The following is a 24,851-nucleotide window of genomic DNA, read 5'->3' as shown; positions in this document are numbered from 1 at the left end:
TGATCTTGGGCCCAGGTCCCTCCCCCTCCAGACACACACTGACTTCCTGGCAACACTCGCGCTTGGGGACTGTTTTCTGTATCCCTACAGTCCCACTACTAGCACTTGACAACTGATGTCTGCACTTACCCTTGCACTTGCCACGTGCTGGCAGTACCTTTACTTATTGTTATTTATTCTATTATCCCATGTACTAAACTGTCCCCTCCCACCCCTGCACTTTTCCCCTTCCCCCTTCCCATGCACTTGCACAATCTGAATGACACCTGCCCTAAAAGGATTGTTGTCTGTCTCCCCACTGTTCCGCCTCCCATGCCTCGCCGCGCCTTGAAACACCTGTGTATAGGCACGTTAAAAATGCCATATCATATCATAACCTAGTCTGGCATTTCTGACAGCTATAGAGCAGGGTATGTTTGGTGTAGGGTATATTGCAGTATCCACTGACTAGGTATGAGAAAGTGATCACTGCTCACTGAGTCTGTGGTGGTAGGACTTGCTATGTCTACTGAAGCAGGACTAGGCATATGGCAGTAATCAAGGGGCAGGAGGAATTTGGAGGGTATAGTGGTGTTTAGGAGTGGTAGTAATGTGGCCATAGTTAAGGTGAAAGTCCATACTTTGGCCATGGAGCCAATGGTAGGAAAGGTGCTAGCCTCGGTCTGGAGGAAGCAGGGCTATGTGCACAGTCTATGCGATAGCGGCAATGGTAGGCCGGGGAAACAATTGTCAAAACAGTAGTTTAGAGTTCTGAAGTGAATCGCAGAGCTGACAAATAATCAGAATAGACTTGAACCAGGGTGAGGTTAAACCTTGTGAAAGATAGGCTGCTATTTTAAGATGGTAGTATCCCTACTGGCATAGTTCCTAATATTGTTCCAGGTGTAATTAATAGGTAATCAATGGGACAAACTAGACAAAAATGTACAACAATAAAACAGTTTTGGAGCACAACAGAGAAGGTGCAACATCGTAATATTGACACAAGTGAAGCAAAGGATAGTTAACTGATAGAATCAGAGTCCAAGATGCGACGCTGACAGGGATAGCTGACTAGAACAGCCGCAAAGAGCTGGTGCACCCAATGTAGTATCACGGAAGGGCAGGGCACTGTGAGGCATAATGTTCTAACATAAGTAGCGCAAAGTTGCACATTGACGCTCTGCTCAATAGCGGCGGAGAGTTGAGGGTCAGGGGTAGCGTCAGATGCGAGATGGGGGTGTGCATGCGCACGATCAGGATGCAGAGGCAGCATGCGTGGGTCAGCGGTCAGGAAGAGAGTAGGAGTGAGGGTTACAGAATGGTGGCAGTGACAGGAGGAGAGGTGGTAAAAGCGGGGTAGCGTGGTGGTGGGGAGGGGGGCCAGGGCATGCGCTTTAGTGACGGTATTAGGATAGGCTTTTATTTGGTGAAAAGAAACCTGGGGAAGAAAGTGGTTCTTTGGAACTGTGAACATTATCAATTTGGAACTTTTGTTGGATTTATGCCTTTTTGTTGAACTTGAACATGTGCACTTTGCAAGTCAGAGCCATTTCCCTTGGCACCTTAAATTTACTTTCAGAGTGTGAGGGCTAGGATAGGATTTCAGAGACAGACCATTTTTGCTTTGGATATCTTGACATACGACGGACCCTTAGTTTTTGGTTGAGGTAGAGAAATACCTCCTAGGCTAGGGACAGTGATTCATTTTCCAACCCTGTTTTCATTTAATAAAAGTTAATGGCAAACACCTTGAGTCCTCTGTGTCCGCGTCTCGTTCATCACACATAGGTAAGGACATTCTCCAGCTCACCCGGTGCTATATAATTAGTTGACTTACAAAGTCTTACATAAGAATTTCCCTCAATTCTGCAAAGGTTTTCTTCCCCTGCCATTTCTCTAGTCAATCCAGTATAAATGTTAAATAAAAATCCTGGATATTATGCAAAATCTGGCACAGGGTCAGTGTAGCAGATAGCAATTTTATTGCACTTATTTGCTGCCCATGGAATTCAGGATCATATCCTTGGTGCTCCACAAGGGCATTCATGTGGTTGTCAGAAATGGTCTAGCCATCAGTATTAATTACCTGGTATGATTCATGTAGTTATGCACCTTTAAATCTCAAACATACCTATATTTCAGAAGAGAATCAGATCAAAAGCAAAAATACAGTTATGTTATTGGCAAATATATTATTTTCGGAACTGTAGTAGGATTTAAAAGTATGAGTTATATAATGTTATGTTGTTGTTTCAGGAGCAGCAATATGCCAAATGGATGGCGGCCTGTCGCCTGGCCTCCAAGGGCAAGACGATGGCAGACAGCACGTACCAATCAGAGATCGAGAACATCTTGTCCTTCCTCACCCTGCAAAAATCAAACCCAGACAGTTTGCAGGTTTCTGCTGATGCCGACAATGTAAATACGCTGGCCCTGGTGTCTCCCCGCTACCAGAAGAAGTTCAAACCCAAGCAGGTGAGGGATAGCTAATCACCTGTCAAAATTGCTGTTAGTAATTAGGGTCATGCCAGTCCTTCTCTTGACTGCCAAGTCAAGGATCGTGTTTCTGATTAGGTGGGGTAACAATTCTTCTGGTATATGCCTGCAAAAATTTTCTCATACTGGTATGATGCAACAGGGTGTCCAATTGGTGGATACTAATTTGAGATTGGGTGCACGTGAGGACCCAATTGGTTTATGCCTAGTCATAGATTTGTTTATAGGCTGGGTTGTGGTGAGAGCCTCATTGGTTTAGTTTAGTTTATTTGGAAATCCCAAACTTGCACTCCAAAGGAAAACCTTTTTTAATTGTTTAACATGGCTATGTTAGAAATTGAAAGATGTTCAGGATGTTTCTATACCTTAGTTGGCTTTCCGAATTCTTTGAGGAGAAGGACATTAGTGCCAGAGATTCGTGGCTGGAGATACAAATTAGTGCTGAACCAAGTTTGCATGGTGTTTCATCAGGGACTACAGGATATTTAAATCCACTGTGCATAAAGAGTGACTGGTTCTATATTTTATACAGTTTTGAGAAAGACATGTGGGGCCTTTCTGATAATAGGCAGTATGCACCATCAAGAGTGATTTTAGCACACTTGGCAATTGGCAGACAAAGAAGCTGTCTAAGCCCAGGGATCATCGCAGTGGTATTTTGAACTCTGCTGAGTCTGTAAAACAAATACTTGGGAAGACCTATAGATCAAATTGCAGTATTCTGGATGATATGAAAATATTGCCTACGGCAAATCTCATGGTTAAAGGAAAAAGATGAATCAGTTTCCTGCGCTGTCTCAGCTGAGCAAAGTAGGAATCACCCACTTAACTGGCTTGCAGAATCACTGTCAGCTGACTATCAAGAGTCACTCCCAGATTATACACTTGACTATATGGAGTAGGACAGGGACCAAGAATATCCGGCCTCAATCTACATTCTCAGTTGTCAGGAGGACCACACGACAGGATCTCACTGACTGCTTCCATACATAAAGAACATACATTGATGGTAGTATGACAATCTCCATCACAGCGTAATAAAATGTGGGTACCATCTGCTTTTGTGTAAATCTCCATTCCGACGGAATGGAACAATTCATTCAGTAGTTAGAGGTATAGAATCAGGAGTAAGAGAGAGGGAGCTGTGCCCTAGGGGACACCGCATGCCACAGAAAAGGATAAGGATTAAAACTAGGCCAGCGCCACTATTTGAGTTGGATCTGATAGGCATGAATTAAACCATTTCAGGGCTTTTCCCATGATACCGAGTGAAGTTAATCAGCCCGGTAGGATGGAATGGTCGGCAGTGTTCAAAGCAGAACAGGACATTTTAGATTGATTTCAGTCATGATTTTGTTTACTTTGTCACCAGAGTAACTGGCAAAGTCATAACAGAGCTGACCTTTTTACAGTATCAAGGGGGACAGCAGATTTGAGTTCCTCCAACACTTTAAATAGTTCTTTAGCTGGATTATTCAATGCAAAGTTTCAATTAGACATGGGCCTCATTACAAGTCAGCTGGTCCGGAAACAACGGTGGTGGTAAATCCGCTGCCACTGTTGTTTCCGGACCGGCTGATTCCGAGTCCTGCAGGCGGGAGGTGTCACTCCCGCCAGGTCTGACCTGGCAGAAATAACACCACACGCCTGCAGGCGGACATGGAAACACCAGCTCTGTCATAGACGGAACCAGTGTTTCCATGGTCACTATCCCCTTGGAGTCCTATAGGACTCCTTGGGAATGGAGATTTACAGAACTATGCCTCCGGCATTACCGGGTCCCCGGGGTTGTAATGCCCCAGTGATTCTGCCAATCACGGAGGCGGAATGGTAGTGCCGGTCCGGCGGCAGCCTGCCATTTTTTCCAGCATGGCTACCGCCGGACTCGTAATGAGGCCCAATTATCTTTCTTATTCCTTAAATAATCTGCTTGTAATATTGGGTATTTTGCCTAAGAGACAAAACATCAGTTTCAGACTTCGAACTGACCCATTTGTGTTTAAATCTTCAATATTGCTGTTTATCATTGTTTAATTATTTTTAGTACCACAGTTTCTCTGGTGCATATTTAATCGTTACTTCTCTTGCTGGCTGTTTGGAAGAAGCACCAAATGGGCATGCCTTAGCAAGGGTCATGCTACATGTTGCATGCTGATGGAAGTGAGATGGGTTTATACTAGTATTTGTGCCACTTGAGCACTTATCTATGCTGAGTGAACACCATTTCTGAGCCCTAGGCACCATTACACAAAGGCAAATACATTTTACCTGGTTTATGAAACGTTCAGTACAAATCTATACTGTAATGTGGTAGGTCCGACATAGGAGACAGACAACGAGACATGGTGCAAAGTGATTCACTTTTTAAAATAAAGAAAATGCCTCACCAAGCCCTATTGCTATGATGAAGGTTCTCTATTCTAGAAAGTTAAAAAAAAGGTTTTCGTCAAAATCAGTCCTTTGTCCAGACCTATGCTATGGTACTCACTGGACAAACCACTAATAAAAGAAAACTAAACTCAACCTAGAAAAGTGTTCTTTACTCTTCTGTCATTTGTGCTGGCTGGGGCATGACCCCACCCCCAAAGTGTCACTTGAAATGTTCCTCGAGAGTTATCAAGCTTTTGTGTGCTTATACAGTTCATATACAATTCATAACCATCACATTTTTTAGTTTTCAATGTAAACAAAAAGGTGAAACTGCTGCGCCCATGGATTTTGCAGCAGTTCAAAAAAAATTCCTTAAGTCGGCTATTTGGATTTGTAAGCTTTTTAAGATTCCAAATGATGTTGCTTCTTCGCCTCTCCAAGGTGTACCAGATTCCTGCAGGTGATAGGGTTTTGGGGTCCAGCATGGACCGGCAGTCTCTATTTGAGGGTCTGGCTTGCTTCGGTTCTCTACTCCCTCTCCAGATGGTCCAAAGGCAAATTCCTTGGTTTTCAATGCTGACTAAAGATTGTGAATTCCTGTGCTGCTCCACAAAGTATTAGTTAACCAAAATGGTTTGTCCCTTAAATGTATTACCTGTATTTCTATGCGTTTCAAGAGTCCAGCTGATGTCTCCTGCTCACCCCTCCAGGGTGTCGCAGCCTTTTGCAGTTGATAGGATTATGTTTCCCACTTGAGGGTCACTGCTGGCTCTACTTGAGGGCCTGATTTGCTCTCGTTTCCCACCCTCTCTGAGTATATTTGGTTCTCAGCCCAGATTGGGATCTTAGCTCTCGACTGGGGTTTCTTGTGGTATCTTTTTCTCATATTTAACTCTCCAAGTCTTTTTGTTTCTTTCCAACTCACAGTGAACCCTCTTATGGTGGCAGTTTTAGATTCACCCTCTTTAGGTATTGAATTTATCTTTTGGTTTCTGGTAACCCCTTCTAGGGTATGGGGCTTTATCTCCCCTTCTTTGAATATTTTCTTTAAGTTCTGCTTTCTCTTAACCTCTAATATGGCATGGTATTCTTGTACACTCCATCTGGTTCTGTCTGTCTGTTTGTCTTAGGTCTCTTGTATTGTAAAAGTGCAGTCGCCAAGTAATCCAAAGAAATAACAAAAGTAATCAAAAAGGAGAGTACACCATGCATGAAAAATTCTGACAGCTCCTTGCAACTGAACTGAAAATCCATCTCAATTTGCCTCTTCTGGGCCACAGTATTTAATGAGAGAAACACATTAAAATAATCTTATCTCTGTAAGAGCCTTTCGGTAATTCTAACATGTTGATTGGCTGCTCTTCAGCAAGACCCTAATGAAACCTGTACATTAAGAAGTCCCATTGGATGTTTCACTTCTCGGACCAGAAAACATACCACCCCTCAATGACATCACATTTGCTGACCGACATAATTGCGTGTCCCTCACTGGTTGGCACGTCTTATGGTACATTTTGACAATCCCCCTGACGGTAATTGCACAGTTGTTTTGGAGACAGCGCAGGTGATAGTATCCTACTGAACCCATCCAATGAAACAGTGAGTGGACATCAGCAATGTCAAAGGTATTGCTGAATCCCCTGGAACACTCAATCCCCTTCCCCTGATCGGTTTTCTAGTCCCTCACCCTTCTGCATCTGCTCAGCCACTACCTCTCCAGCTCCCTGTTCACAGCAGTCTGGCAACTTAACTTGAAATAACGTGCTAGGACCAGCTGCTGGAAATCAATTCCTCCTGTTTTACTCGTTCTACCATAGCACTTTTATTCGTTGGTAAAATGGCCTATGGTCATTGGGGGTGCTGTTTCCCCCATCTAGGTTACATCTTTTTCCATCCTGCAGCCTGAGCCTCCTCGCCCCTAGTTCTGTGCCCTTTGTTCCCTTTGTGAATTGCCCCATATCTCATGGGACGGCACCTGGAGGGTAGTTTTGCTCTCATTAGAACTGCTCTCTTGCAACAATTAATTGGACACTATCTGGCACCTTTGAGGAGACAGGAATGAGATGCGGACACAGGGGACTCACTGTCAAAAATGGGTTGCAAAATGCCTCTCTGTCCCTACCCTAAGAGGTGTTTCCATATCTTAAACAAAACTAAGGGTCTGTCCGATGTCAAGATGTCCAAAACAAAATGTCCTGTGTCCAAAGTACTATTCTGGCCCTCACATTTTAAAAATCAACTATAAGGTGAAAAAGGAAATGTCTTTGGCCTTGGATAGTGCACAAATGTTCAAAAAGGAAATGTGCAACTCCAACACAAAGGTTCCCTTCCCCTGGATTTCTCTACACTCTGCTTTATACTTTTAAGGATATCCATTCCTTGAGTTTCCTTTGATCTACAACACTACTGGTATGCAAAGCAAAGTGGCGGTTAGTCTTAATCTTGGTAGGATACCTGGTGTACTCTCCCGCCAGGATCCTTCTCCTCTTTAATATATTTCAACACAGTCTTTGGCTATTCCTGATGCATCCTTATCAGGACTTCCTCATGTGGTGCACTTTACACACTGTCCAACTTGACCTTGCCTGGTATACTCTCTTGCCAGGGCTGTTTCATGGGAGCACACTTGAAACTTGAATCTGCCTGGTATAATCTCCTTACAGGGCTTTTTTTGTCTAAAACTCTTGCAACTTGAATATGCCTGGTATATTCTCCTGTCAGGGCTTTCTCATATGAATACTCTTGCAACTTGAATCTGCCTGGTATACTCTCCTGCCAGGACTTTCTCATAGGTACACTGAGCACACTTGCAAACTTGACAGTCTTATATTTATTCCATTCTGTCCCTTTATGAAATAATGTGTCTCTGTTGTGAGAAACCTGAAGGTGTCTCACCCGCTAGTCCCTGGGGATCTGTCATCCAGGTGGCCAGGACAAGGCCATTGCTATTGGATCTAGTTCCTAGGGGTGGACCAGTGCGAGAGGATCACCTGAATAGGATGACATCCTTCTGGGAGTGGAAGTGGGCCCCCGAAGGATGAGACGCAGTATCCCCTTCCTTATAACACCTTTTCCCCTTCTTACCATGTAGGATACCTAGAAACTCACCCCCCTTTCCCAACACAAACACTTTCTCACTGACTGTCATGCCCGCGCCGCTGGCACACGCATTGGAAACCATCATGGACTACTTGGTACTCATTTATCCTCCTAATACTCCTTGAACAACTCCATTTCACGCCTTGGTCTTTTATTTCCATTTGCTCAACTTTGGTTCTTTCTTATTTTATTCAATTAACTACATTTACCATAATGCACCTGGCTACAGTCCTCAATTCCTGGCTATTCTCATTCATCGTTATTGGGACCACAATCCCCAGAAGCCCTAGCGGCCAGTGCTGCTTCCACCTGCTCAGGACCAGAGAGGGAGGAGGCAGATTGTCATCAGGTGTGCTGCCCCAGGTGCTGTCAATTAGCCTGCCTCAGAACAGGGCAGGGCTGTATATAAGCAGCTGCTTGCATCTTGAGATCTCCCCGCTCCTGTTTGCCATGACCCTCTACTTTGTATGCTGTTCCTGTTGCTGCATTATCCTGTTTTGATCCAGTGCCCTTTCCGGGCTCCCTGCCTTGCAGCCGATCACGCTCAGCTGCCTTCTACCTACAGCCCTTGTCCTCTGGGCTTCCTGCCTCGCAGCCTACTACAGTCCTCTGCAGCCCTCTACAGCCAGCGGCCCTGCTCCTCTGGGCTCACTCCTTGCTGCCCTGCTCTTCTGGGCTCCTTGCCTTGCAGCCTGCCTCACTCCGGCTGCCTACAGTCCTTGTCCTCTGGGCTCCCTTCCCTACAGCCTGCAACCCTCTGCTGTCTCCAAGCCCTTGTCCTCTGGGCTTCCTGCCCTGCAGCCTGCCTCACTCTGGCTTCCTACAGTCCTTGTCCTCTTGGCTCCCTGCCCTACAGCCTGCAACCCTCTGCTGTCTCCAAGCCCTTGTCTACTGGGCTCCCTACCTTGCAGCCTGCACCTCTTTGCTGCCTACAGCCCTTGTCCTCTGGGCTCCTTCCTTGCAGCCTGCTCCCTCCGCTGCCTACAGCCCGTGTCCTCTGGACTCCCTGCCTTGCGGCTTGCTACACTCCTCTGCAGTACAGCCTGTTTTACACTTAGCTGCCTACAGCCCTGCTCCTCTGGGCTCCCTACCTCGCGGCCCTATTCTTTTGGGCTCTCTGTCTGTCGCCTCCTACTAATCTCTCTCTGTCCTGTTCTTCTGGATTCCCTGCCTTGCAGCCTACTACAGTCCTCCGCAGTCCACTACAGTTTGCCTGCACCTAGTCCCACTCATGACGGCAGACCTGCTTCCTACTTTGCAGCCCTTCTGTTTTCCTGACTGCTGCTCCCTTGTTCTCTTCCTTGAGTCCTCTGGACTCCACCTTAGGTTATCTACTTCAGTCTAAATGCCTTTCCTTCATTTCCTTCTGCTGGATTGCTCATTGACTTCCTTTTCGCTGGATATATCTGTTCTTGTCTTCTCATGTGTCTTATGTAATCCCTTTGTACAGAGCTTGCCTGTTGGTTTCCGGCAGGCAACCTCTGCCCCTTCCCTTGTCGCGTTTTCAGTGTTACAGACACCCACTGCTGTTGTTCCCAGCCATGAGCATACAGCGTGGGCCTCTGTTATAGCAATCTGTGCAGAAGGGTGGAGTTTCCTAAGGTTCGTGGAACACTTTTCCCATTTCAGTTTACACCCCAAGAGGGAATCCAGTTTGTTTGTACCTTTGTATCTTTTGCCCCTTTTTGGCTCACAGCTACAGTTTCCTACTCTTCTTTCTTGTTTAACTCCCTGCTGTTTGTGCTTATCTGCTACCTTACTTTGGCACAGCCACCCAAAATCTACCTGGGTACCCTGTGCCACTCTTGACAGAGTGCCATTCCTGACACTGACAGTTAATTGTGAGCGACAACTCACACAAACCAGAGGCGTATACCTGACATGTCCCAACACAAGGGTCAGGCAGAGGAAGGCAATTACTGATAATTACACACAACTGACTTCCATCACACGTCCACACACAGATAAAAGGCGGAGCACAAAGCACACTATGAGCAAGGCAAACCACACGAGGAAGCAGCAATTCGGAATTGACAGTTTAAACGGAAGAGAAAGGTGGCAAGACCACAGAGGACGACAAGACCCTTTTTCGGGAAAGGCCTGTGACTTTCAAGAAGACTCATGGAAACATAAGACCGGAATTTGCAGCTGACGAACCGTGCAGTGTGTGTCAAAGGTGCACAGGGCCCTCCCGCATTGATAGCCAAGACGGGGAGAAACGATTACCACCGTGGTATCGTCCTTGACTCTGACAGCAAAGCAATGCCAGCGAGTTCAGCACAGCCGGTAAGTTGGAGAAACTGATAGCAGACCGGACTGTGTTACACTGAAGGTTGCAAGCAGCAACATTGTATGAAGAAAGAGAACTTGTATGCGATTGAACTTTATGAAACCGAAATAGGTACCAGATACAGAGTGGTCCAGTGCCACGTGGGTGCTCACTCCAAGGTCTCTGTGGTACCTCACTAAGCATGTAAGAATTATTGAACTGTGAAATTGAAGTGGTCCTGCAGCCGGTTAAGTTGAATCCTGTGCACATTCGAAAGTCTTTGATTGCCTGTGAACTGAAATTGGTCTGACCCCAGCTGAGGAGGACTAATTATATAAAAGGGGATCTGAGCCCGGAGGAGGGGGATCCAGGGTGAGCCATATGTCACCCGAGGCAATATTGTTGTGGCAAATGTCAACCCGACTGAGGGATGCCTGTGAATTAAAGTTGGTCTGAATCCAACTGAGGGAAGCTAATTGTGGAAAAAAGATCTGAGCCCGCCTGAGGGGGTTCCACGGAGAAGAGTGAATCGGCCGACCTGAATGTTTGGAAAGCAACTTTTCTTTATTTTTTCTGGTACATCGGGCCCTCTGAAGCAAGAGACTTTGAACGAAAGAGACTTGGGCACAGAAGGCCCTGATGTTGGTAAAAGGAATTGTGACCTATTGCCGAAGAAGCCCAGTAGTGTGATGTGCTCGAATGACCCACCTTATCCCTGCTAAAAACGTGGGGAAGAGATGCTAACATTATCCCACACTATTTGTAGCATAGCGGTAAGGATTGACAATAGTTAATTTTTAGAATAGGCCCTTTTTCTTTGACTTGACTCCACTAGGACTGTATTATTATTATTTGACGGTCGTAGCTTGCTCCCATCTTAGATTTAGGTTTAGATAGGTATTTTTCACACCCCTGATAAAGTTCAATAAACACCCGTGAACGTGATAACTTGGGTCTGTCTTACTTTGATACCATGCCTTCCTTACACTGTCCTTTCTAATATGTTTCATTTACTTTTGTTTGCCTTCCGTAAGGTTGCTGAAGTGCCCCGGTGTGCCCGCTACCCTTGGGTGGACTCACCGGCTCTCTGTGGCGTGCATCGGTTCTCCAGCAGCAATCCTGCAGCGGGTCTTTGGCATACCGCACCCTCTCTCCAGATTCACCTCCTCTGCTCCGTGGCTTCTGTGCTCCTCGCGGCAGCCGCTCGACCGGTTCTGGGTTTCTCCCGGCTCGGCGGTGTGAAGGCTGCCTTTCGTTACCTGCATGGAAGCCTATCTTCCTTTTCTGGCACCCCCACAGCGTACAATCTCCTACAGTCCGCTCTCCTCAGACTCTTCTGTGAGCTGGTTGGCTCCACAGACCTCGCACCAGCCCAGTGGTTCCTCGGTTGGCACTGAGAGGACAAAACTTCTCCAGCCAGTGTCACTCTCTTGTTAGTTGGTTTAGAGGTTTAAATGTCCCGGCATCAAGTGTGCGCTTGCAACAAAACTTGAAACACTTGTGTATAGGCGCTTTATAAATGCCATATCATATCATACCAACTAGAGTGCATCTTGTGCTCCTGGCCTTCATCGATCTTCATTACTCCGCTCAGCTTCCTTGTTTCAGGACTTTTGTATTCAGGGAAAGGAAAGTCAGAGTATGGAGAAGTATTCTCAGTAGCTTTGAAAGGTGGGTGAGGGGAGTTATGAAAATATGCCATTAAGGCATGGGGAATGGAGCGGGTATCCTCAAAAGAACAAGGGGGATACCATGTCTCGTCTGATGATGTCATGTCACTGCCCTGATTGCCTCATATAGCTGCACGCAGAGTCAGGATCAGGTAGCGGCTGCCGTCCCCTGGTCATATCATGGGCAGAGGTCACTGCTGGTCAAAGAGTGATGACACCATCGGATTCATTACACAACCCCCATGCTTGTTAACCTTGGTTACTCAGTGTTTTTCTACTCAGCAGCAGGAATACATTAAATTTAGTGCAAGCTGATGCGTTTTGCTAAATGGCGACAACTTCTGCAGCGTTTACCCCTGGCCTACAACAAAATGGACAATGTCTTGCTTACTGTAACACTAACAACTAATCAATCTCCATAATAACACGAAGCCCTACCTTCCTACCCATATAAGTGCTTTTATAAAGAAAAATAAAAGAAAGACTTTGTTGCACGTGTGATTTTGTCTGCTACATGTGTGCTTTTCTCTGCAGCAGCCATGACCGGCCCTCTTCCTCACTAAAACACCCTCTACACACTCCATATAACACGAACACCCTGCCTGTGCTTGCTCTACCTACCCATATATATGTGCTGAAGCAAGTACCCTATAAAGCCTATCCTTTTGCATGCATGTTTTTCTGTGCCGCTCTGGCTCCCTGACGTGTAGCACAACTATGCGTATCCTAAATTTGCTGTGACCTCACCGACCCTTTAACCCTTATGTCACCAATTTACTCCCGTAGCTTGTACATGTTCACCGCTTCAGGACGCTGGTCTGCATATATACACTCCCCACTTCGATCAATATATTGATTGATAACTCCTCCTCTTTCTTCTCTTCTTGCCCATCTTTTGGTATTCATATTCTGGACACTCCATGCAAGTTTCCCCCCTTAGCTACGTACTCCTGCGGTGTGCAATTCATGAACCAGTACCCACCATCGCCTTAACAATCCACCCAGTGCTCTGTGTAATTCTGCAGATAGCGGCTGGACTGGAGGGTTTACCTGGTGGACCAAATGCATCTCCTACGAGAACCGTACAGTGGTCTTGTGCAGTTTGTGTGTGAATATTTCTGGTCAGGAGAGTGGCATCATTGGCCATGTTTACTGAGAGTGACATCATATATTTACCCTTGTTCTCACCATTCCTGCAACATTTGAACCCCATTTGACATGCACAGAGAGTAATTATAGCCACTAGGAACAAGTAACTTGATGATGTTGCCCAGTCAGGCAGGCCCCCAAGCAAAAGATTATCAAACCGGTCCTCTTCTACGACTCTGCCTATGTCCTTTTCCATAGACATGGGAAGTGTTTTCAGGGTGTTTGTTGCTTGTGGTATGCTTCCTTACTCAGCGGCATTTAATGGTATGTATGCACCGCTGTTACTTCCTAGCTTCACGCACATGCCACTTTCCATTGCTGTCTGTTCTGCAGAGTGGTCAATCTAAGTGCCCTCAACTCCTGTCTTACCCCATTGCTGTGCTATTCGTCAGCTGCAGTAGCGTGTACCTGGTGACCTGACGCTACTTGTCGTTGGCAGCTGTCAGTTTGCTAGGTGCAGTGCTGCTGATGTATGTGACCAGTAGTTATTTGCACAATGTCTCCATCGCAAGGTCAAGGACCTTTTAGTCTGTTTGGGGTACATGCTTTGAAAAACAGAATGTTCAGATAACAATACAAGGTCCAAATTCAGTATCACAAGGAAACGAGGGAGTACAGTCCACCTCAACATAGTGGCAGCAGGTGTAGGCCTGGGTGCAAAATAAAAATCCAAATGGGCCTGCAGTTCCTGCTCGTAGGTTCGGGAGCTCCCTTACTCTCGTGCATCTCTTAGCAGAAGTCCCGTTAGGGAACCTCGGAATGGTACCGGTAACCCCTTACCTCAGAATGACTCCCATTATGTTTTAGAAGGTTGCTTTGAGAAAACACTGGCAGGCACTTCGAGTGCACATTTATATGGTAAGGCTTGACTAAAGCGAGCTCAAAGAGTTCCCATGAGAAGGTGTTTTGGGCGGGGAGGAGGCAGGAACTGGGTGGGAATGGCCATAGGGATTAGCATGGCCAGGGAGGAGACAATGGGTGGGCAAATATCCAAACACATATAAGCTTTGTACCCCTCCTCATATGCCATTTCTCCTTAGCTGTACTATAATGCAATATTTTTGGCCAATAGGTGGTGGCAGAGCAGTAACCACCTAATAACCGAAATAAAAAATGTGCTTGTTACCTTCAGTGGCAGAGGCAGCTTACTCTGGACAACGCCAAGTGAATTAAACAGTGTTGTTTGTGTAGGTACTTCCTGTGGGATAAAGAGTGTGAGTGTACCAGTTGCATGTGGAATGAGGGAGCAAACATTGCATGTATTGTTTGTTCTCTCTTTCCCAACTGCCCTCATGTGGCTGTACCACATGTTGTCAGTCTGTGTGATGCTCACTCCCAGGGCAGCCCAAAAATAAATTCTGAGTGGAATCCCTCCCTTTTTCTCCTTGCCATTGACATATTGACATTCTCTGCTACGTTGGTACCATTAGTCTTATGGGCTAAAGAGCCCCAATCTGTTTTAACCAACAGGAAAAGAAGATAGAAAAACAGAAAACAATAAATCCTAATACATAAACTGAAATCCTTCCTCTGTTCGTCTGTGCTGCATACTTGAGAAAAAATTGTTCAGTTTACTGAAAACACGGATGAAGGTTAAAAACGAAATTGTGAGCTTGCTACTACTCCCCTTCAGGACATATTTGAAATGGGTACCCCCCCCCAACTTGCGTGAAAAGTTCTTGATGGAAATGTGGTAGCCCAGTTGAGGCTGTTGCTTCGTCCTGATTGTTGGCGCCTCTACAGATGATGTTGGATCGTGATCTGTTCTGTGCCTCCTGTGTCCATTCTGGCAAAATATAAATGCAACATTTTCTGTTACTTCCCTAGGATATCCCTATAATACTTCACTTAAAACTTGAGCAGAATTGTACGCCTCTGAGGTTCTGTGTGCAGATGTGAGAAGTGTGTGCGTGTGCCCGCCTATTGCTAATTCCTGCAATATACAATAACGATCTGTGCCTAGCTAAAACATAAACAATGCACAATACAATATTTAATCAATTAAGCACTTAGACATTCAATAATACTCAACATGAAAACAACATATACTAACAATAAAAAAGGTTACTTCCCCGGGGTCTCCTTTAGCGTTCTTACGGTGCGGCCAAAATAACACTTCTGGTAAGTTATGTGGTTGAATTAGGCATAAAATACAATGGGCCTCATCACGAGTTTGGCTCGAGCCCTTACGTGAGGTGATAACTGTATAACTGCTGCATTTAAGGGCTGGCCAAATCACGAGTTGTGCAGAAAATGGCATTTTACCTCCAGCTTTTTGCTGGAGGTAAAGATGCCATTTTCGGGCCGTTTTCAGATGTTTTCTGCGTTATTACTGCCGGCGCAATTACAGTTGGTGGCAATAGCACTCACCAACCCCATTGGGTCCTGTGGACCGAATGGGGATTTACCACCCACCCACAACTCGTGATCCGGCACAAGGAATTGCACTGGACCGAGTTGTGGTAGCGCTATTAGCATTGGGTGGTATCCCAGTGGTATTGCTGCCAGGATACTGCCCAACCTGTGATGAGGTCCTATACCTATAAGCCTGCTGCAATGTGCTACTTCACCTGTACTTTCTTGTCTCCAGAGAGGGTCAGTAGGGGGAAAATGCTCATCCCCTTTGTGTCCAGACATCATGCTTTTCTTGTGATGCTTGTGTCTGCTTGTTATTAAACTATACACTCGTGACACTGTATAGGGATCTCCTGGAATCTGGAACAATAATCACTAGTTCTGTCAGTGCTATAGTGCACACTATCTACAGAGAAAATGCTTCTCTTGCTAGTGACTCTACTGTGTTGGTCCCTGTGCTGGCAAATATGTGCTTTCCCTGTGTGCTGCACCTTTTCCCACAGTCCCTGCTTTTGGGCACTGGCAATGCTTCTGTTACCTTTAATAATAAAGTAGCATATTGCTCGGGTTCTAACAATCCAAGCAGTTCCAAATTGTGGTTTGATGCCCGCCTGGCCTTTCACGTTAAAGTCTCTTTCTTGGCTTTCAAAATTGTATTCCAACGTAAAGTTCACAAAGGTCCCCTTCTGTCGGGCTCAGACCTCTCTCATCACAGTTAAACATAAATTTGCCAGGGGGCTCCCTTCCCCAAGCTTATTGTACTTCGGGTCTCCCTCAATTGGGCCAGACCCCTTTCGGATGTCGAACACTTTCGAATGTGCATGGCTCTCTTTAGGGACCACTGCAGGACCACTTCGACATCAACGTTCATGTTTACTCTTACTTAATTCACTCTCGCTGTTTGTTCGCTTAATAGCTTGAAACAATGTACCTTTCACAGAGACTTTCGAATGGGCTACTTGCTTTTGCCGGACCACTCCATTACTTAGTATTGCTGATCTCACAGCTGCCTTTTACTTCAAAGTTCATTCACAGGTCTGCCCTTCTTCATTTCTCATCCACATGTGTGCAGCTTCTTTCACTTGTGTTATAATGCTGCTACTTCATTTGCTTTGACACACACCAGTCTCTCAGGCTGCTTGCCAAATAACTGGCTGCATGCGTTTCTTTCTTGTTTTGCTATTTCCAATTCACAAGTCAAGGTTAGTACCAAAGGCTTGGCCTCGCCTCCCCAACTCTGCCGTTCACCCGGGTGAGTCGCTGGCGTCCTTGAAACACAATGCAATCTTCACTTGTGGGATCTGGCCATTTCTACATGTCTTTCGCGGTCTGTCAGAGGCAATGACCTCTCGTCCCTTGGTCTGTTGCTCTGCTCCAGTAGATGTGCCTCCGTCCAAGATGTTCTGCTTGTACTTGTGTTTCCGTTTTGCTCAGAGTGTGTCTGTAACTGTTGCCTTTGATTCTTGTGAGGAGAGCTAACTGGTATCAAGTATATGCACTTAGTGTAAAGTGCCTGACCCGATTAACTGGACATGTCCAGTATGATGCGAGAGAGTTAGTCTGGTTTCTCTCAGTCACCCTCTTCCTTGGCCGAGTGTTTGTGTAAAAAGGGGGAGGGGAGTTGGGACTTAGGAAAATCCTACAACATAGGATGGGAAAGATGAACAAAAAAGGGGGGAATACCGCATCTCACCATTGGCTGTCTCACCCCCACTCCCTGAAGACCCCTCACCTAGGTGGTCCTCCCGCACTGGTCCGCCCCCAGGGTTTGGATCCAAAGGCGATGGCCGTGCCTTGGCCACCTGAGAGACAGATCGCCAGGGACTAGCGGGTGAGACACCCTCTGGTTTCTCATAATACCCAGAAGCCTTCCCCATGCAGAACAACACAACCCAGCTAAATTTAAAACACTTGCTACCATTCTTTTCCAGGGTTGGTTTCCCCAAGGAAATTCTAATGGATCAGGAATGCATTTTCATGAATAAGCTTGTGGGTGAAGTTAAGGAATTACTACACATTAACACCTTAAGAACCTCAGTTTACCACCCGCAAATGGACGGATTAGTGGAGGGATTTAATAAGACCCTCAAAATGATTCTGAGAAAGTTAGTAGACGAGGATGGGAAAGACTGGGATCATATGATCCGTTGGGCCCTGTTTGCAGTGAGAAAGACCCCTCAGGCATCCATTGGTTTCTCCCCTTTTGAGGTACTCTACGGTAGAGAACCAAAAGATGTCTTAGACATCCTCAGGGAAACCTGGGAGGAAAGAGAAGAGGTGCCAAAACCCCTCTTACAGATAGCTACCTGATTGCAAGAGCACATGAAACTCGTCCTAAGTCTAGTCCACACTCATATGGAGAAAGCTCAAGCCCAACAAAAACGTACCTATGACAAGAAGGCAAAAAGTGCTAGTCCTTTTACCTACCTCTGAAAATAAATTAATTTCAAAATGGCACAGGCCCTATCAGGTACTAGAGCAAACAGGAACCTGCACGTAAAAATAGCCCAGCCTGATAGAAGGCAAGAGTCCCACCTCTACCACGTAAATCTCCTGAAAGAGTGGAAAGAAAGTCTTTCCGCTACTTATTCCTCTAAATTATCCTGTTTGGTACCCGATGAGATTGACAACTTAGAACTCATTCCCCAAGAACTACCTAAAGATAGGAAAAGGGATTTCAACAGCCTTATTATTGCATACCCTAATGAATTTGATGAGAAACCCTGGAGAGTACATGGTACTTGCCACTGTATCAGAACTCCAAAGGGGAAAGTGGTCCATTTGAAGCCATACAGACTCACAGAAGAATGAAAGCAGATAGTGATTGACGAGGTCAAAAAATGTTAAAGGCAAATATCATCAAGCCCTCTTCAAGCCCATGGTCCTCCTCTATTGTGTTGGTGACTAAACCTGATCAATCTTGGAGGTTTTGCATAGACTTTAAGTAGGTCACTGCCATCTGAACCATTGATGCCTATCCTATGCCACATATTGATGATTTAATTGATAAATTAGGAAATGCCACATTCTTGTCAACCATAGACTTAACCAAAGGATATTGGCAGGTCCCTGTGCATGGACCTGATAAGAAAAAAACAGCTTTCTCAACCCCAGCAGTGCTAGTCCAATTCAAAGTCCTTCCTTTTGGGTTGCATGGGGCCCTAGTGACTTTCCAATGACTCATTGACAGGATATTATAGCCTTATTCTGATTTCTGTGGGGCCTATATTAACCACATAGTCATTTATAGTAAAACTTGGGAAGACCATCTTTTCCATCTTTGCACTATTATGAGAAGCCTCCGAGAGGCCGGCTTATATGCCAAGCCAAAAAAACGTAAACTGGGTCAGTCAGCAGTGAAATACCTAGGATTCTTTGTAGGGAATGGTAGTGTACAGCCTCACCAAGAAAAGTCAAAGCCGTCCTAGATGCTCCCACACCCAAGACCAAGAAAGATCTTAGGACATGCCTGGGTTTAATTGGATATTATCGTAGGTTTATCCCACATTTTTCAGATAGAACAGCCAGACTGACAGATAAATTAAGAAATGCAGAACCCCAGAAAATGTGTTAGACTGATGAGGATGATGCTTCGTACAATAACCTGAAACAAACCTTATGCCAGAATCCCATATTAAAAGTAGTAGGCTTCTCAAAGGAATTCGCATTACAGACCAATGCCTCCCTCACAGGGTTAGGAGCAGTATTATCTCTGACTGATATGATATGATGATATGATATGGCATTTGTAACGCGCCTATACACAAGTGTTTCAAGGCGCGACGAGGCAGGGAGGGGGGAACAAGGGGAAGACAGACAACGATCCTACTAGGCCAGGTGTCATTCAGACTGTGCAAGTGCAGGGGTACCGGGAAGGGAAAAGTGCAAGGGGAAGGGGAGGGGGGAAGTGCAGTACAAGTAAGTAGAATAAAGTAAATAAATAGGGCCAGCTGGTGGCAAGTGTAAGGTAAGTGCAGACAAGTGCTGGGGAAGGGGGGGCTGTAGGGATACAGAGACAGTCCCTCAGTGCAGGGGTTGCCAGGGAGGCAGTGCAAGAGGAGAGTGGCTGGGCCCAGGACCGAGGTCGGTGAGCGTGGCCCAGTTGCAGATTCGGTGCAGATTCAGTCGAGAATTTAGCAGGGGAGAGGGAGAGAGAAAGCAGAAGCAAAGAGGAAGGTTTTGAGGTGCTTCCGGAACCGGAGATGGTTCTCCTCAAGTTTCAGGGAGGCCGGAAGGCTGTTCCAAAGGGAGGCCCCTGCCACGGCGAGAGATCTACCCCAGCTCGTTGCTTCGAGAAGCGGCTGACCCTGAGGGAGTCGGAGATGGATGAGCGAAGGGCTCGGGAAGGAAGATATTTAGGAAGAGAGAGTTGAAGGTATTTAGGCCCCAGGCCCCAGAAGGCCTTGTGGACAATGCAGAGGGTTTTGAACTTAATCCTCGCAGCCACTTGGAGCCAGTGTAGAGTTTTCAGTCCTGGAGAGATATGGTCCCTGGGCTTGAGGCCAAGGACAAGTCTCGCAGTTCTGTTCCATCAAATGGGCAATTCTCCATCTTAGATACTACCTTCTAGGAAGAAGATTCACACTCATCACTGACCACTCACCTTTGGTATGGTTAAGTTAATGAAAGGACTCTCACCGTCGAGTCATGAGATTGTTCTTAGCTCTGTCACCCTACTGTTTCACTGTGGAACACCAAAAAGGTAAAGAACAGCGAAACAGATGCAGCTACATCGCATGGGGGAAGGGTATGTGAGAAACCAAAGGGTGTCTCACTTACTCGTCACTGGGGATCACTCTCTCAGGTGGCCAGGGCACGGCCATCGCCTTTAGATCCAGACCCAGGGATGGAGCAGTGCGGAAGGATTATCTGCGTGAGAGATCTTTGGGGAGTAGTTGTGAGGCAACCAACAGTGAGATGCGGTATTCCCTCTTTCCCATGCACATACCCATTTTATAGGATTCTCTGATATTCCAACTCCCCCCCCCCCTTTTTACACAAACACTGGGCTGAGGAAGAGGAGGAGGCTGAGAGTAAAAAGGCTAACACTTGCATATCTCATTGGACATGTCCCGTTATAAGGTTTATCAAAGTCAAGCATTTGACCTTAATCACATACATCTGATACCCATTAGCTCCCCCCACACGGATAAAAGGCGGAACATTGATACACACTCTAAGCAAGGTGAGACACGAGAAGGAGCTGATCTTCCGGGTCAAAGGCAAACCCACTGGAGCAGGATGACCGATCGAGGGACCACAGCGAGGGGGAGAGAAACCCTGAAGATCTATGTAGGAGGTTGTTGCCTCTGAGAAACCATGAAGGATATGTGCAGAAAACCAAATCCCAGGCAAGAAGAAGCCTGCATTGTGTTTCAAGGTTGCCAGCGACTCTCCCGGATGAATGGCAGAGTTGGGGAGGCGAGGCTAAGCCTGTGGTATCAACCTTGACTTGTGAATCAAAGCCGCTGAGAAAAGAATGGAATGCACACAACCGGTGAGTTAGCGAAAGAAACATGAAAGGCCAGTTTGGGTCAAGGAAAGATTGAAGCTGCAACAGTGTATCTTACAATTGAAGGTTACGTGCGTGCTGATGAGACACAAAAGAAAGCAAACCAGTAGTGAACTTTAAGGTTACTGATAGCTGTGAAACCAGTGATACTGAGGAGCAGAGTGGTCCGGCGAAAGGAACAACCTCTGAAATGCACAATGGTTGAGATGAATCGTGTTGAAAGGGGAAGTTCAAAGGTGATTGCTTTAAGACAAAGATTTCTTTGAACTTTTCTAATTGTGTTGTGGAACTACCAAGATTAAGAGACACTGGAGCAAAGACCAGAAGTGGAGAGCTAAAGGGAAAGTCGAAGTTGTCCTGCAGAGGTCTATGGAAAAAGCCTTGCACATTCAAAAGTCTTTGACATCAGTGAAAGGACCGAGCCCGACCGAGAGATACCTGGAATATGAAATAAGTTAGGGGAAGGGACCCCCTAATGAATGTGAAGAAAGCTTGTGGAAGGGAACCCTTGCAAGCGCTGTGATTGCGAGGTCTGAGCCCGACTGAGAGAAACCTATGTGAGCCTTTGTTGAACTATGAAATAAGTTTTAGTGAACTGGAAATAAGTGAGTTTAACGTGGATGGCCAAGCAGCCTCGTCCCAAGTTTTGAACTGCCTTCTTTGTGTGTCATCCTGTCTACGGGAGCCGCCTTACTCCGTGCTGTCCAACGTGGGAAGGAGAGCTGACTCAGCCACCTTGATCCTTTATGTTATAACACTGACTTTCCGTTGTATACACATTCCCCTTTACACCATTTTTGTAAAAGAGATAGGGCAGGCATTCTTTTTTTTTTTTAGTATAGGCCATTTTGATTTGAGATAGACTATGACTGTGTTTTCTTTATTATTTGATGGTAGAGACTACTCCCATCATAGCTATAGGGCAAAGTAGGAGTTTTTCCAAACCCCGAGAATTTTATTGATTTATTTATTTATTTATCTATTTATTTATTTATTTATATATAAGGCGCTGACCTTTATAAAGGTGTTTACACAACTTGTAGCTCTTGTGTCAGTGTCATGCTTGTGATACCATGCCTCCCTTACACTTCACACCCCAGCTGGTCACCTGCACCAAGTCCCTTGGGTTTGAAATCGACAGATACCTCTCCTTCAAACAGCACATATCAAGGAAGACGCAAACGGCTTGGTACCAGCTCCCACTCCTGTGGAAAATCAGTCACTTCATCCCAGAAAACAACTTCAGATCTGCTGTCTAAGACTTGGTCCTCTCCCAACTGGATGGTGGCAAAGCCCTTTTGGAAGGCCTTCTGGCGACTACATTGTCTCCCCTGAGATGCGTCCTGCATGCTGCTGCTCCACGACTCATCAAGCGACTCTGCAAATTCAACCACATCACCTCAACCCTCATCGAACTGCACTGGCTCCTGCTGAAAGGGTGTATCATCTTCAAATCCTGCTGCATAATTTATAATGCTATCACACTGAACTCCCCAAGCTAACTTACTGAGAACTTAGAATCTCCAGAGGCCTATGATCCATCAGAAGTAAGGACATGTGCAGACTTAGACGCCGCCGGTGCAGGAAGGAAAGAACAAGAACATAGGCCTTCTCTGTCCACACCCCAAAACTCAATAACCTCCTCCCTGTCAACATCAGACCCGCCCCCTCGCTTTTACTTTTCAGGAAGGAGCTCAAGACCTCCTCATTGAGGAATGGCTCATCTCTAATACCTATGACCAGACACCCTCAACTCCCCACCCTAGCTGAGACTGAGTGATCTGCTCCCCACTGTCTCCTCCCCTGGTTACTTGTAGATCCCTTGCTGCCAAAGGCTGAGTGATCTGCTCCCCACTGTTTCCTCCCCTGGTTACTTGTAGATCCCTTGCTGGCAAATTGCCGGCCTCCTCTCCCCTATTGTTAGCTCCCTGCTTCTTGTTGCTCTGCTTCTTTCACGTGTTGTTCCCCTTACGCTTGTAAAGCACTCTGTTGCTTCCCGAAGCCAGGATTGCGTGCAATAAATTCCCTAATAATAATATTAATATGTTAGCGGTAATAATAAAAAGGATGGGTGAATGCTGATAGGGTTAAAAATTAGCCAACATGGCTGAGTGTCTGTTATATTTTTTCAAGCTCTCAGTCACAAAGGATATTAATTGATTAACATAGGCCTGAAAACCCAAGCTAGAAAGAGACTGTACATTTTAGGATTTCGAATTTTGATGCAAAGGAGAGCAGTGAAAGGGAACAGTAGGATCTGATCTAGCAGGGCAAGGCAAGGCATTTGAAAGGGCATCAGGGCATGCCCTCTTTTATGCTGGGGATTTTCTTTAGGAAAATCTTAAAGTCCTGACAGAGCTTAACAGAACTTGGAGGTATTACTTTTAAACAATCAGGTAGAAAGAGTTTGTATAGTGATTGGAAGAGCTTGAGGAATGGATTTCCACTCCCTTGGATCACCTTATGGCACTTGCTTTCACACCTTCTTTTACTGAGTTGGGTGGTCAAAGTGACTGTTGAGATACCAATATCAACCAAAAAGGCAAGATGTTGTGCACAGCCCTTTGAAGGCCAATTAGTCACAAAAGTGACTACGCGGAGTGCGTTGTGCAGAGTGTTCAGTAGAGAGTGAAGACTGTGTCTGCTCGTTTTGTGGCAGTGATTGTGCAGGATTCGTCATTTCTCCGGAAAAATACTTTTCTTTCTTGGTGATTTCAATGTGCAGTCCCCTTTAATGTGAAGAAGGATGGGGACTCCAACTTAAAATCTCTGCCATCTTGCGCAGCGCTTGCTCGGAGTGCATTGTGCAGAGTGTTCAGTGGAGAGTGAAGACTGTGTCTGCTCAGGAGCTTTGGAGAACTTTGCTTTGTTTTGTGGCAGTGATTGCGCAAGATTCGTCATTTCACCAGACCTGGGGATTTCAATATGTAGTCCCCTTTAACGTGAAGAAGGCGGGGACTGAAACTTGTGATCTGTGGTACTCGGGACTAATCCGCCCAGCAACTAATAACAGGGGCTGAGTAACTTGTCGATTGCTCGCATCAACTAGCACTGCTTTATCTGCTAATCTTCATGCTTGTTACGTTGTTTTTTTACCGCGCGTAACTTTGCCCTGCATGGGTGAATGAATATACTTATAGCACTTACCTCTCCATCCCTGCGTGAATCCTGAACGGATATTAGCTGAAGTCAAGATAAAGCGTCTTGAAGTTAATCACCTCATACGTACATTGTGTGAGCAGATTAATTATACCGAGCGTCATATCAGTGAGCTCGTCAATTTCATTGTCACCCTCTTGAGTGCTCATCCGAAAGTAACAATGGCTTTTAACTCAATAATTTTTTGAACAGTTAGCCGCCCTGGCTTGGATAAGCATTGTGACGATGCTTAATCACTTGTGAAACCATTGAAACCTGCTCGCTGACCCCTCTTGCTGCAGTGTGATTGTGCGAGCTAACAAAATACTTGAAATCATTCCTGAAAAAGCTGCAGAGACTGAAAGAGAGATACTGAGGCTGTAAGTTACACTCGTGGACAGTGGTTGTGGCTGTAGAGCCAGATAACTGTTTATCACCAGAATTAAAACCCGGCATTTAGCTAGAGGGGAATCAAAAGCCTTAAACTTGGCAGAGGAATTGGATTTAAACATTCCGGATGTTCCAAATTTGCCGACGTGTGGCCCTGAGGTTGCCTATGTGACTCTGTTTGAAACTGGTGAAGATAACACTGAACATCGTGATCCAAACAAATGTACCAGTGTGCTCACCATGAAGAAAAAAGAAATGTTTCTGCTGCAGAGCAATAAGGCTAACTCCAATCGGCCAGCTTCTCATAAGAATAAAACTGCAAAGCAAGGAAACCATTTGAAAAATCTCTTACAACTACCAACGAAAGTGTTTTTTGTGCACAGAAGTTGAGCCAGACTTAAATCCCTCCTTGGGTATAACT

General features: G+C 45.8%; 1 protein-coding gene across 2 annotated transcripts in view; it reads left to right on the top strand.

The window, feature by feature from the left end:
* Positions 1–24,851, top strand: part of FERMT3 (FERM domain containing kindlin 3) — a 331,919-nt gene that overhangs the window by 208,358 nt on the left and 98,710 nt on the right. For both annotated transcript variants that reach the window (XM_069645099.1, XM_069645100.1), the window contains exon 12: positions 2,239–2,457. In XM_069645099.1, coding sequence (XP_069501200.1) covers positions 2,239–2,457 — 219 coding nt within the window. The remainder of the gene's footprint in view (positions 1–2,238; positions 2,458–24,851) is intronic.

Source organism: Ambystoma mexicanum, chromosome 2p, assembly GCF_040938575.1.
Source record: "Ambystoma mexicanum isolate Mex_15411 chromosome 2p, UKY_AmexF1_1, whole genome shotgun sequence".
Lineage (NCBI taxonomy): Eukaryota > Metazoa > Chordata > Amphibia > Caudata > Ambystomatidae > Ambystoma > Ambystoma mexicanum.
Note: the sequence above shows the minus strand (reverse complement) of the source record. Positions and strands in the feature narration are given on the sequence as shown.